The sequence below is a fragment of the Nylanderia fulva genome, unplaced genomic scaffold (assembly GCF_048542155.1).
Source record: "Nylanderia fulva isolate GAGA-0341 unplaced genomic scaffold, ASM4854215v1 Scaffold41, whole genome shotgun sequence".
NCBI lineage: Eukaryota > Metazoa > Arthropoda > Insecta > Hymenoptera > Formicidae > Nylanderia > Nylanderia fulva.
Window position 1 is genome coordinate 1,133,001 of NW_028190488.1, and position 14,990 is coordinate 1,147,990.

At 31.5% G+C, this 14,990-nt stretch overlaps 3 protein-coding genes and 1 non-coding gene across 8 annotated transcripts; 1 reads left to right on the top strand and 3 right to left on the bottom strand.

Annotated features, from left to right (window-relative positions):
• Nucleotides 1-417: 417 nt before the first annotated feature.
• Cep97 (centrosomal protein 97kDa) lies at nt 418-7,566 on the top strand. Of its 4 annotated transcripts, XM_029314278.2 has the most exons (14): nt 418-491; nt 762-913; nt 1,149-1,307; nt 1,392-1,493; nt 1,658-1,854; nt 2,137-2,220; nt 2,323-2,618; nt 2,822-2,911; nt 3,660-3,863; nt 3,930-4,538; nt 4,628-4,760; nt 4,893-5,118; nt 5,204-5,829; nt 6,000-7,566. In XM_029314278.2, the coding sequence occupies exons 1-13, from the start codon at nt 479-481 to the stop codon at nt 5,789-5,791; spliced, it is 2,853 nt and encodes a 950-aa protein (XP_029170111.1). In that variant the 5' UTR covers nt 418-478; the 3' UTR covers nt 5,792-5,829; nt 6,000-7,566. The 4 variants fall into 4 exon arrangements, with proteins under 4 accessions (XP_029170111.1, XP_029170110.1, XP_029170112.1 ...); XM_029314277.2 differs by having other exon boundaries at nt 5,204-7,566; XM_029314279.2 differs by having other exon boundaries at nt 3,660-3,812; nt 5,204-7,566.
• Cyp40 (Cyclophilin 40) lies at nt 7,567-10,469 on the bottom strand. Its single transcript, XM_029314281.2, has 6 exons — nt 9,724-10,469; nt 9,506-9,643; nt 8,987-9,285; nt 8,768-8,902; nt 8,415-8,669; nt 7,567-8,345 (listed from the first exon to the last, which is right to left on the bottom strand). Exons 1-6 carry the CDS (start codon nt 9,815-9,817, stop codon nt 8,127-8,129), a joined length of 1,140 nt encoding a protein of 379 aa, XP_029170114.1. The 5' UTR covers nt 9,818-10,469; the 3' UTR covers nt 7,567-8,126.
• A 382-nt stretch (nt 10,470-10,851) lies between these two features.
• Nucleotides 10,852-10,923, bottom strand: TRNAQ-CUG (transfer RNA glutamine (anticodon CUG)). The gene has a single exon. It is a non-coding gene; the product is annotated as a tRNA-Gln (tRNA).
• A 232-nt stretch (nt 10,924-11,155) lies between these two features.
• Ndfip (Nedd4 family interacting protein) lies at nt 11,156-14,328 on the bottom strand. 2 transcript variants are annotated; one of them, XM_029314243.2, is made up of 6 exons: nt 14,107-14,328; nt 13,507-13,656; nt 13,260-13,427; nt 12,971-13,094; nt 12,700-12,885; nt 11,156-12,606 (listed from the first exon to the last, which is right to left on the bottom strand). In XM_029314243.2, the coding sequence occupies exons 1-6, from the start codon at nt 14,131-14,133 to the stop codon at nt 12,503-12,505; spliced, it is 759 nt and encodes a 252-aa protein (XP_029170076.2). In that variant the 5' UTR covers nt 14,134-14,328; the 3' UTR covers nt 11,156-12,502. The 2 variants fall into 2 exon arrangements, with proteins under 2 accessions (XP_029170076.2, XP_029170077.2); XM_029314244.2 differs by having other exon boundaries at nt 13,287-13,427; nt 14,107-14,327.
• Between the last annotated feature and the right edge of the window lie 662 nt (nt 14,329-14,990).

Below are 14,990 nucleotides of genomic sequence, written 5' to 3' on the forward strand. Positions count from 1 at the left end.
GCGAGTAAATGTTTTTTTGATGTACTAAAAATTATAAAATAATTAATATACACCAGAAATGTCAAAAAATATAAATTTAATGGCCTCTCAAGTTTTCTCTCTTCAAACACCACCTAGATCACGCAATTCGAAAATCAATAGCGAATACGCCTTTCACAATTCATGATCCAATATCAATTACAAATTTGTGAAACTATGTCTACAATTATTGATAATCATCCGTTTACAATTCTATTTAAAGAATAAATAAAAACAATTAATAAATCGACCACTTTTTAAGATCAGTTTTGACTGAAAATAATTTTCTAAACTCATAAATCTTAGAAAATATAATTCGCATAAAATGTATATATAGTTTTTTACAAACCAAATATTCGTCCCTTTGCAAAATCGAAAAATACTTACATATATATATGTTTATCTCGATTTCGTGACCGCGACGACATCTCGGGATATCCGCCAGTTTATTGTGTTCATCATGGCTTCGACGGGTTAGTATACCTCGCGAAAATGCTACTTTATTTGCTGTTTTAATTCGTCCGTAAACCTGATAGCGGAACGTAAGATGGATAAACAATTTTCCATCTCGCTCGTCGTGAATTTTCTGTCATTTATCGCGTCGACGTTGACTTAATTTCGCGTACTTTCGCGTTTATACTTGTCAATCCGACCTCTTTGCTTGTCGCCTTTTATTTAAAAATTAAACGCACGTTATTTTCACGAGGACACTGGATTGTGACTTGATTTCTCCTTGTTTCCAGAATCTCTGGTGTGCGACACTCTCGATCTGAGCGGTCAAGGCCTCAAGAAACTCAGCCGATGTCCCTCGGACGCTGACATTAGCACGTTGATCATAGACGACAATGACATACAACGGCTTGACAATTTGGATTCCTATCACAGAATCACCAAGGTAATCCGCAAATTTATATCAAATTTATATTGTTCATTTGTACATATAAATGTAAAGCTTTGTGTACTAAGTCTTCTTGATTCTTTCGCAATGTTAAGCCTCGCTATACAAAAAGATGTATATACATATATTGTATATAATATAAAATGATTTATTCTCTATCAGTGCAACTATATTACAAAAATATATATTATTCTTAAATGTATATATATATATGGTTTTAATGGTTTTTCAGCTTTCTATAGTCAGAAATCAATTATTGCGTATGTATGGTGTGTCAAAGTTACATAATCTTGTTACTCTGAATTTGGCGAACAATGGTATACTCACAATAGAAGGTATCAAGGACATGATCAATTTGCAGACTCTTTGTCTAGCGGGTAATAATATCAAGGTATGATGCAATGCAATGCAATGCAATAGTATTTTATTTGTACAATTCTACAATTTTATAATATATAATAATGATATATTGTAGTCTATTGAACATCTACACACAAATATCAAATTGGAACATCTGGATTTGTCTGAAAACAGCATCAGTCATGTTTCAGATATATCTTACCTGCGAAGTTTAAAGGTATATTATTATAAATATATATTTTTGTTATTTTGAATTATTATATAACAACATTTAAATGCTTTGATTTGTTGCTTTAATTTAGTTTAAATAATGCTTTACAATTAGTTTATATATTTTATTTAGTGTATATTAGTGTTATTATGTGATAAATAATGTTTTAGGAACTTTTCTTACATAACAATCGCATAATAACACTGCGTCAATGTGAGCGCTACTTGCCCATATCCTTAGAAACATTCACATTGGCAAATAACAATATTACTGATCTGAATGAAATGTCACATTTGGGTAATCTTAAAAATCTGGTGAATTTCTCTATTGCTAACAATCCATGTGTCAGTATGACAGGTAATAATATGTATCCTTTTTGTAATTTATATATATGTATACACACACACACACACACACGCGCGTTATTCATCTAGAAATTGGTAGAGTAATGTTACCTTTTAATATTAATTATAGCTGTAAATTGAAAAATACCAATACATAACTGTAGTATTCTAATTTTTCAATGCCGTAAATGGCAATTTTTGGTGGTTAAATATTGCTTTCACAGTTATACTAGATATAAGAAAATTAGTTTACATTAATCATATAGTGTTACAATAGTATATTATTCTTAACAAATGGTCTATAGTGGATTTGACTATCGGCCTTTTGTTATTAATTGGTGTATGAGCTTAAAATCCATCGACGGTTATGCGGTTGATCCTATTGAAAGGTGGGTTCCTAAAAAAAAATATGTAATCAATATTATATCAAGATTGCGATTCACATTCATTGAATTTGAATGATCAAAAACTAATTGGCGACGTTTACTCAGCTTGAAAGCAGAGTGGCTGTATTCTCAGGGACGCGGTAGACAATTCCGCGTTGGTGAACACGCCTTACTTGCTCAATATCTAGCATCTGTCTGTCCGCTTTCGGGCGAATCCTTAGAGAACGAGACGGACAGGAAGCTTAGACTTATACTGAGCAAAGCTCAACATCACCAACAGCAATTGAATCAACAGAGCGATACTGGGAGTGTGCACAGCTTAAGTAGCGTGACCATGAGTCCTTCTCCAGCTGCTAGACGTAGGCTTAGTCATAACAGGACAAACTCTCCCAGACGACCTAGTGAGTCCAATAAATCCATCATTTTTGTATAAAATCATATGGAGACTCGATTGGAATGAGTTTTTTTTTCGAGGATTCTTAGAATCTCATTTCTTAGAATTCAATTTAATGTCATAGTTGCGAGAAGTGGACTAGTAGTGATCTAGATTTTCCAGTCGTCAAACTTCGGTACATACATCCTAGTTATGATCTATTTTCTCTAGTGCCAATGTTGACATACTATGAAGATAAATGCTTACACTCACCAAAATTTTATGAAGCAAAGTACTGTGTCTGCCATTTCCCTTGCAAAGGTATCCAAGGTCAAATTGAGGATTTATCATATATCAAATAAAATCACATAGCAGGAATGTGCAAGAATCTAAGAGCAATTCTTTAATTTGTGCTTAATAAAATTATATATTTTAGTTTATGAAGTTTGTGTGTTAAATTGAATTGAATTGCAAGTAAAATTTATTTTTTTATTTTTATAATTTTTCTACAAACATTATAATATTAGTACACATACATAATATATTTTTACAGTGATTTATTTTCATCATTAATTTGTGTTTCACAACCTGTACATATATATCTCACTTTTAGCAAATATCAATCAGTTATTCAAAACACAACTTTATTCACACGTTGAAACATGAAAGAATCAATTAGTTTGGATTCATGCACATGCCTATTCCTCTCATGCATAGTACTTTCTGAGCAGTTGCTTCTTTAGGCTTATAGTGCAAACGACCATTGGCCGATGAAAGCAGTTAATATATTATTACAGCTGTATACTTAGAAGATTTGGTTAGTGTATTAGTATTGGACGATTTGGAGAAAGAAACCTTTTCACATAGTTCACATCTTTTCTTTGAATAGTGTATAATTTCGATTAAAGTAGACTACATATCATCATTCTTGCATGCTTTTTTTTTGCTAGCATTGCTAGCATCTAGAGAGAGACTTCCTACAAGCACAAATATATTTTATACAAATGATATAATCTCGATTGTTGCACGATAAGCATTAACAATAGTATTAAACAATGTTTAACTTAAGCTTCCTCGAGGAACTCTCTGAAAATGAAATCGCCAGACCGGATGGTATCCAGCTGTCATACAGACGCCATCGTTTCTTCCTGTCACGGTTTATTGAGCGGCGATCACGATTCAACTCTGATGACACAAAGCTTAGATCCCAATATGCTAACAGGTACATTGAATACCAACAAAATATCAAACAACAGTCTGCAAGATATGGAAGGTAATACAGTTATATAATTAAATAATAAATCAGATCACAATAAGAAAATTGTTTTTTTTTCTCTAGAAACATCAAGTCCTTTGCAAGCGGCTACGAAGCTTGTACCAGTACCAGAATCTTTGATGAGTCCAGATTTTCGTCCGCCATCAGGTCTTTCACGGATTTTACCAAAGACTCCTACGCCAAGTAAATTAACGTCTCCCTGTCAAATCACAATGCCCAGCAAACCATCGATGGATGGCGATGGAAAGGCAATTCCGATCATAAACACAGTCAATCCTATGGCGAAAACGAATCTAGGCGCTATTATAAAAGCGAACGCGCTTGTGAAGAGTAATTCCGCCACAAATTGCAGCACCCCGAAACCAAGCATAGCTAAACCGGTCGTAACGTATGCTAACAGCAAGTGTCCGCATAGCGTGAAGATTAACAATTATGTGCAGAGCAAGACGTTGCCCGCGAAGAGGAGCACTAAGAGTCCTAATCTAGCCAGAAGTATACAGCGACCGAAAAGCGCGAACGAGAGACTCAAGAGTAACTTGAACAAGGAAAATAAGAACGGCGATGCTGGAAATGGAACTCAAAGTAGCGACGAGGATAGTGAAGTATGTCAAGCGAAATTGGATAGTATTCGACATAGGGCTATTCAACGAAGACAAGAAGACAGCAATAAAGGTAGTATATAATCTTAAAAAAATAAGAATATTAAAATAAAAGATACACTCAATAAATATGTATTAACCGATGCTTTTTCGGATTAACAGATCAAGATCAAACAGAAAAAGCTGCTATCTGTATTCAAAGAATGTGGCGAGGCTTTCATACAAGAAATCTGAATAGAAAAGCTACTAATATATTAAAAACGATCGACATGATGAGAACAAATAAATACATCCAGTAAGCTTGCATATATTATTTGTCATATATATATATATATATATATATATATATATATATATATATATATAATATAATATATATTGTAATATTTATATATAGAACAAAATACATAGGTGAAATATTTTGCAGGAAACTATCAACTGATATGGAAGCTACAAGAACCGCTCTCGAAAGCGAACATAAATTACAATTATTACAAATGCAAGCGATCAACGCATTATGGAAGAAAGTGGTCAGTCTGCAACCAGGCAGCAATCGAGAGAACGCCTTCAATGATACGGACAATAATACCCTGCAATCAAATGCAGATATAGTTAGTAATCTCGCTCAAACCTGCAATCTACTTCATACCCAAGTGAGTTTTTAATTAAATAAGCTTTGTGTAAAAAGAGCTATACAATTTTTCCAATGTTTTTCTTACGTTTTTTTTCCTTTGCCAGGTTCAGCAACTACAGGACTCGATGTCCGAAATAAAGCGTTGCATGTCTAGTATGAAGTCAAGACCCGCTCTCGTTGATAACGGTGTCGCTACTCAAACAGAGATATCTGCCGTGCACACACCAGCTGGTGAGGAGAATACATTCCCGTATGGACGTCCTAATAGACCGCAAAGTCTACCGATACATCAGACGATACACGAGGGAAACGAGAACAAGAGTTTCGCATCCAACTTGGTGGACAGCGTGCTGAAGAAAGTGTCGCAATCCACCGACACGACAGATGACGAAGTCAATACAGACATCTTGAATTCAAATGAGAATCCAGAAGCGCCGCACTCGAACGATAATCCTGAGATGTTTAAGAGTTGCGAGGAGATGATAGAATCCGATCTTAAGGAGGCGGTTGAGAACGAGGTTGCGACAAACTATTACGAAAATATAATCGAGAACGCGGCGATAGATGTAGTATGCGAGGAAACGTTATGCAAGGAACTGCACAATTTGATTGAGACAGAAAATGGAGCGGAGGACTGCGAAAATTGTGACAAGGAGAACGCGATTAATGGAGATGATAAGGAAACCTTGTAGATTCGACTATGTCGAATCGTATCCGCACCATATGCCTTGTGAGTAGCGCAATCATGGTAAAATAAAAAAAAACGGTATATGCGAAGAGAAAGAAAGAAGACGAATGTCGAAATGTAATGCTCATTGTAAATAGTAATTTTAATCGTAAAAATATTATTAAATGGGATTTAATTTTATCGTAATCGTAAAAACCATTTTGTGTTACAAGAGGAAATACAAGAGGGAATGTTATCACACGTTGAACAACAAGCTGCCATTCGGATCGAATAATATTCGTGTTTTTAAGTAAAAGAGATTGATAAAAACACAGTGCGTATCAATTAAATTTATTTCGATAATTATGAAACATTTAAGTCAAAACTTAAGTGCAACTTTTGCTACATTACTTCCATATGCTGTCACCATAAAGTTTTGGAAATTTTCCGTCCATACATCCGACTGTTAACATACATGATAGAACATATACTCTGTGTAAAACGATTTTATTTTATCGCACTGACTATGGGAAATAGTTTCTGAAAAAATACACTAATGCTGTTTATATATTACTCTCTTTCTCCTCGAAATAGTTTCATACTGATATACTCTAAGAAATCATAACTTGCACAATTCAAAAGATGCCGATTTTTCTAAATTTAAAGCACCTGTGTAAAATATATTTATTATTCCATTTTAAATCTAATCAGTTTCCAGTTCTTTCAAATAACAATTTTATATTTAATAATTTATTTATATAATATAAAAGAAGTATTATTTTTAATGTACACTAAAAACATTAAAATAGAATATATAGAGCAAAGATATGATTGAACCTCTAGTCAATACAGTAGCTTTTACATTTAGGTAAACTGTAGATATTCACTTCAGAATTGTTATGTATAGATATTACTCGAGATTATGAAATAAACATTGCAAAATCTTCATTTAAATCTACTATATCGTTAAAAAAGAAACACGATTTGAGTCAGAAAAGATATAACTATAGAAAAGATATAACACTGTGTTTCTATAACTTGAGTCCGATTATTGATATTTATATATGACAAATATTCATTGAACAATTTAATATTCTGCAAATATGCGCGAGCTTAACAAATAAATTAACACTATATCTATTGATTGCAGCATATTCTATACGTATCTCATTATTTACTCTTCACTATCACCTCTCTTGCATTACTATTAATTTATTACTTTGCATTTGATCACGAATACATAGAATGGAAATGTTATATGTGATATAATTTTAAATCGACTTATACTTGAAGTAGATTTAAGAAATTATAAAATTTGACTGTGATCAAATTTATCTTGTTTTTAATGTAATTTCTACTAAAATCGTTAGATTTCAAGAAAATTATATTTCGACAGGAAATTATACGCGAATTAAAACAGCGTATCAATAACATTCATTCTATGTATATGTGGAAAATGTCAAGTAGTGAGAGAGTAATACAACATAAGATAAGTGATTAAGAGTTCATTAAAGATGAAGATACGTGATTGTACTTGCTAATATTTTAATGCTTAAAATTTCTTGAATAATTCAACATTTTTATGAACTTTGAGGTAAATGTTCAGTGTGCATCTAATGTAACTTGAAACATGTTTGCAGCAATGTTTGCTTCAATAGCGAGAGCTTAGCTAAGATTTTTATTCTTGTGATTTTCCGAGAGAAACATATGATATGTGATATGAACCAAAATAATTTCTTTATAATAGCACGGGTTGGAATAGACATTGTCCTCGTAAAACGAGAATATTTAGAAACATAATTGTAGTATTGTATTTATTTCACATTCCCTGACAACTTATAAATTATACATATATAAGGCAGTATTCCGATTACATATTATTTACATGGTATTTTGTATTTGACATTATTTTAAGAAATATACACAAGATTAGAATATGTTATGCAATTATTGTCTCTTTTTGAATAATAATCCTAAAGTATTTTCTTATCCAAATATTTTCTTAACAAGTATATCATTGATATATTTGTGATTTTTAATAAAAATTTATCAAAAGGGATTATAAAATAAACACAGAATTATTGATATCCTTACATTTTCTTCATTCATGATTTCTATGACATATACAAATATATATTATACAAATATATGATACTATGAAATATTGATTCAAGTGTTAATTGAAATATTGGAATATTAATCCCATAAATTCATATTTATGGAAAAATTACCAATTAGAAATTGTCAATTTCTAAATATCTAATATAATTCCTTAAGCTACATGAAAAGTGATGCATCCTTTGTTTAAAAAATAAAAATATAAAAATTTTTATTAAAAAATTTATGAATATAAAATGTACTCAATGAAACATTTTCTGGCATGTTTCTTTTTCAAATTCTACATAAGAATTGTCCATCTTTTTTACTTTTCTTATTTCGTGTGCAATATCCTTATCATTAGGATATATCTCAAATGCTTTCTCTAAATCAGCTATTCCTAATTTATATTCATTCAAGCCAGTATAAGCTTGCCCTCTCCTAAATAACGCTTTACCATTAGTATTGTCCGTTTCTAGAACCTAAATTAAATTGTATGTTTAAATATATAAAAGAAACAATCTTCCTGATTTTTTTCATATAATCCTTACCTCGTTACAGAGATGTATAACTTCACGAAACATTTTCCTCCTTAAGTGTACAGCAGCTAAATTAAGTAATAAAACTGATTTAAGATCTACCAATGAGACATAAATAGTATCTTGCATATCTTTTTGCTCGCACATCCAAAGATAATATCGTAATGCTTTTTTATATTTTCTACCAGCATCCACAAAGTTCTGTTTGGAAAAATAATTATTTCCAGCATCCTTTATGTTTCTTATAACTTTTTCCATGTATTTGTGCTAAAAAAAGGATAAATAAATTTAAATTAAACAGTAATTTCTCATTATATAAAAAATAATTTTCAGGAATATATGTATGTATATGAAAAACAATTTACACTGAGTTTGTCAACATGTGAAGAATAATCCCAATCTTCCGGCCATGGCGTATAAACATCCTCTGATCCATCATTTTCTTCCAATCCCCAATTCTCATCTTTTCTGAATTCTCCGCAATCAAATATATTTATTTCCTAAACAAACCAATCGTAACACTGAACGTTTATTATAGATGGAAACTATTATCTTTATGTACTAAAGAGATACACAATTCTTACATCAAGTGGAATGTCCTTCTCGGTCTGCACTTTACAGATTTCTAACACTATGCCCATGCCTTTTACAACTTTTCCAAACACCACATGAGTGTTATCTAAATGCGTGGAGGGTTGTACAGTAATGATAAATTGGGAACTGTTACTATGCGGCCGCCCTTCGTTTACCATACTAAGTAAACCAGCAGTTGTGTGTTTCAATGTGAAATTCTCATCATTGAAGTAAGGACCGTAAATACTTTCTCCACTAGTTCCATCAAAGTGGACGATGTCTCCACCCTGGATCATAAACTGCGAAATAACTGAAACAACGCAAATTACATGAATGTATTACAGTAAATTATTTTAATTAAAATTAAGTAACTTCCTTTTGTGCTTAAATAAATAATAAAAACTACGCTTCAGGCACAAAATATAAAAATAAATTTTTGTATTATAATTTTACGATTATAAACGATTGATGAACTAATAAAAAATGATAAAAACTGTTGGAAAATTGTATTAGAATTATGAAACGCGTACCTTTGTGAAAAATACTTCCCTTGTAATGTAACCTCGAAGTCTTTGTTCCGGCTCCTTTCTCACCGGTGCACAAAGCACGAAAGTTCTCCGCGGTTTGCGGCACGACATTTTTAAATAATTCTATGACGATTCTTCCCACTAGGACAATAATAAAATCGTGATCTTTGTATTATACCGAAAAATACGCCGCGATATTTTATAACCTTCATGTAAAATACCTTTCTCGGAGCCTATCGCAATGTCCAGAAAAACTATGGGATTATTCTTATTTGTAAGAAGATCCTTCGGATTCTTCCTCGAAGGAGGCTTCATATTTTCCTCGATGAAAATCGCCGAAAATAATTTTACTCGTACATGAGATTACTCGTCAGCTTGTTGATGTGACGTGCACGCGAAACTCGCGTAAACACAAATGTCACTTTCAAGATCGTTCGTTTTGTGTCCTTGACAAACGCGTTGTTTCTATATATATACCTTTAATATCAAAGAAAAAAATATCTCCCTTCTAATAATACACGTTCTTACACAATTGATCACTTCATGTAATAATCATAGGATTTATTATTTTCGAACGTATCGAAATATACATATATATATATTTGTTGTAAATTTAAAAACTTTTTTGCATCTCTCTGAACTGATAACAAAGAATAATGTTCAAATATATTTTCTTCAAGATGTCAACGAAATATTACAAATAGAATAGTGCCTTTATTTGTAAAAGAGATAAAAAGAGATAAGAAGAGGATGTTAAATTTGTCGGAGACAATTAAATCACGCTGACTCGACGTGACTTTGAATACATTTGTGAAGAGCATATAACTTTTATTTGTTTCGATATAAAATGATCAAACTTTGTTCGTATCGAAAAATTCGATATTGCGTAGTAAAATTAATTATATATAAATGCGTAATCAAATTTAAATTATTGCATAAAACTAATTTAAATAAAGCCAAATGGAACAATAATTAAAAATATTCATCACAAAATAAGTTAAAACTCGAGCTATTATATATAGAAAAATCTATTCTCTTAAATACGTATCTTTAAATCATCATGTTTTCTATTTATATTAAATAAAAAGACAAATTTTTTATAGAAATTTCTAAAGAACTGATTATTTACAAGGTTTATCGAAAAATACTTTCTCTAATCAATATATTTAATATACTATAAACTTCATCTATTTCCAATCTTTCTTATTTTCGAACAAAATACACACATTACCTTGAATGTCAGTTGTTTTATATATGTTAAAAATTAAAACTATATTTGCATTTTTACCGGTAAAAAGTTAAAAATCTTTAATTCGTTACAAATGAGAATTTTTCATAAAAAAAACTCTAGGTCCCACCGAGATTTGAACTCGGATCGCTGGATTCAGAGTCCAGAGTGCTAACCATTACACCATGGGACCTCTTGCATAATGGTGCAAAGATATCATATATAAAGCATCAAAATTTTTCTATAAAAATTGTTATCAATATTGAACAATTTTAGAATATTAATGTCAAATCTATAATTAATAACAAGGTGTCAGCAATTTAAGTACCGACAGAATGATTACACATTTATCTTTGATGAAAGATAGAAATTTATTTCTTTCATGTATATTTGCACAAATTAAATAAATTATAAAGTTGTATTAATTAACAGTTATCAATGACCTTTATTTTTCAGATGGTGAACAACGAGATTAAGAAATAATGAAATTAATTTGGCCAACTTGGATTTTGAGAATTATGCAGTGCAATTTATACATCAAGAAATCATCAAAAATCATTCTATACACAGTGTGTATGTGATACAAGTGAATATTACATGATATATAATGAAATACAAGATGAGCTCAATATTGTATAAAATGTAATAGAGATTAAACCTATTAATGAAAAAAATTAGACTTTGTTTATGAAAGATTTAAACTCTACTTAAAGCAGAGATTAACAAATGCTTACAATTAATACAAAGTTTCAGTTGAAGCCAACTCAGTATACATTCGAACTTGCTTAAACGATCTAAATCTTTTTCTTTTTTATAAGATACTCTAAAATCTAAAGCGACAACAATTATAGAATAAAATGTGAGTATAGGATAGAGAGAACATAAAATATCGATATATCCCTATTATTTTTTGTTTTATCGTTGTAATAAGTAAGTATAACAATGAAATTTCTCACAGAGTAACGTATAATCGCGTATCGCTTTTTCCATATAATAAATTTTAATACATATATGTAATATTTATATATCTTTCATCTATATTTCACAGAATCTTTTTATCAATAAAAATTCTCGCTATATATATACATATATATACATATATATACACATACATATATATATATATGTATAAATATATGAAAATCATAATACTATATATAAACAAGCAAGATATCGATACACTTATCTTATACATGTAGTAAGTAGTCAAATTTCTAGAAGCTTTTCTAATGCTAAAATGTATTACATACTATCAGAACTTTTTTGTCCTTCATTATTTATCTGGAAATAATAACGAAGTAGTATATTTCGTTTCTTCGCGTGATTAATTTTGACTCGAGTCGATATTGTAATAATTTCATACATACTTGAGTGATTCACATTTAAATATACAATGCGCAAATGAACAAGATCATTGGCATAAAGCATTTTTCATGTTATTTTGAGCAATAAAAAAGTACATTTTTTCTTCCTCGCGTACTCCATCTCGTATGACAACACATAAAATAGTGTGTTTTAAGGTGTGTGAGTGTATATATATGGATGTATGTGCGAAAAACGAGTTTCTCTTTTCACATTATCTCAGTTTCACACAGCGAATTTGGCGAACCATTTTAAAGATTTGTTTTCGTTCTCTATATAGACATGACTGATAGATATTACAATCTATACGATAATCTGTCGATTATATATTATACAAATATGACCCCACATAAAAATGCTCTTTGCTCTAAAGCCAAGTTTAATAAAGAGAAGTGCAGATTCAATGATTTTTAATAGAAAAAAAGTAGACGCTCCTGTGCACTACCGGACAATAATCTCCAACCGCGTTTGATGTTCAGATATTGAATGATGGCACGTACACAAATTAAAATTCCTGAAACAAATAATATCATATACTTCAGTACTTTTAATAATAATTACATTAAAATATATTTTTGATTAAATTTCTATTAAACATCATACATACCAAATGCCATTATCAACCACCAAAGCCATGAGTTCTCACGCGAAGCAAGGTCGGTAGAATGTTTGACAATGAGTGTCCACTTTGTCAGAGACAATCCAAAACCAGCCAGCGCACCGTAACGAGAGGCAATAGTGTGACAGAAACACATCAGTAACAAAAATCCAATCCAATTAAATAGGAATGCAACTATAAAAGATAGATAAATTAATGCAAATATCACACTTAAAAGATATTAAAATGTATATATGTATAGAATAAAAAAATATCTCACCAAGAAATGATGTGAAGAACATAAAGTCTGTACCAAGTAATCCACTTTCTGGATCTCCCTCTGCAGCTTCGGTATCTATAGCCAATATTGTCAGAGGCTGTTGTGGTGATCTAATATTTCCTGGCTATAATAGAAATATTTTAATATAGAATAACTTAGAGGATTCACAATTTAAAATATTTAAAATAAAATTATGAATGCATAAAAAATATATATATATATATACAGTATACATAAGTACACAACAAATACATAAATACATAAAATTCTTTCAAGTACAGCTATGTACCATATGTACTTGAGTACTGCTATGTACCATGTGTACTTGAGGCTGTGGCTCGCCTTGTAGACTTTTTTCACGCTGCACCTCTTCATAACTGGGCAATTTGGTAGCTACTTCATAAGGAGGTGGCGCAGAAAAGTCTGGTTTTGGAGGTGGTATCTCTTCTGCATCGGACTAACAATAAATAATTTTGTTGAGTTAGTAATAGTTCATATAATCTAAAATAAGTTTTATTATACATTTATATCATTACCATCCGATTTGTTAGATTGTTCGCTTGTGCACCAGCAGCAGAGGAATGACCGAGTATATCAACTTGCATAAAGGGCATAGCTACGGTAACTGTAGGAATTTCGTTCTGTTGTGACGTTTCGCCGCTGGTATCCGCACTTGTTTGAGGCGGCTATAAAGCAGAAGATAAAAACTCGATTAATACATATAGTCTGAGAAGTGTTGTCGCTCTGGATTATTCCGCTTCAAGAGGTAATCGATAAAAAAAACATTCACGACTTCAAGATTTACATTCGCTTCGTGGGAGATCGCAGATAACGATGCCGTTGATCGGCATGCAGAACCCAATGAGACAGATTAAAATAACGTGACATCGTGGGAAAGCATTTCAATGAGTATGAACAGAGCTGATAACATTCGAGAAAATATTGACGATCGCGCGAGGACAAGTTTTCGTTCGCATAGAATAAATATTTCGACGCTGTGTTTTCGCGCAGAAATATTTTATTGGCGCACGAGATATATATATATATATATATATTTTTCTACAAGTACGATAAAGGATATAAAGTGTCATAATAAGAAATGGAACCATTTACGGCTCGTCGTCGTCTAGACGTACCGTATTTTGACGGGCGTTACTGTCCATTTCTGGCCAGATTTCCGGGTGGCAATTGACAAACGGTATCGGGAATCGGCTTCCCGGGGCACGGCACGCGTCTCTGAAAACGCGAAACGCCGCTTTCCGAATGAATAAAAAGCAATTTCACGATCCCGATGGCTGACAGCTGTTAAGTCGTAGCCGACGTGACGTTTCACCGCCGTTCTAAAGTCACGTCTATCATCCTCGATTCTTTATGTAGGTTCCGGCCGATCTGAATTCGAGAAACGGAGACGAGAAACTCTTCTTTCTCTTTATTATTTTCGCAGGACGCTTTTCATTCTTTTTTCTCCCTTCTTTCAAATTTTCTTTTGTAATTTTTATATGAACAAAAATTTGTCCAAGTCGATGTTTATACTTGTTCTGTCAATATTGATTCGTATAAATTACACTTAAATTTATTAATTAATCTAGATTTTATATATATATACATATATATATATACATATATATATATATATATATATATATATATATATATATGTATATGGTAAAAAATATTGGATGTCTAATTTGATCCTTTTCGTCGATATTATATCATATTTCATTTAGAGATTATGATTCAAAATTGTTCAATCTTCCTATTTAATTGCACACTCCGGCAATAATATTTACAGCATCATGAACTATCAACAATTATGATTGCGATTTAAATATAGAAAAGATAATCCGCGAAAATGCGGATCATAGAGATACAAAATATCGAGCGTTCTGATTGGACGCGAGCGATCTTGCATTGAAAACCAGCCTTTAGGACGGGATCGCAACTACCGGAAGACAGCGCGATGCACTGGAAATGTACTGTGAAAAATTACATCAATTTTCTCATCACTCTTCGAGGAACG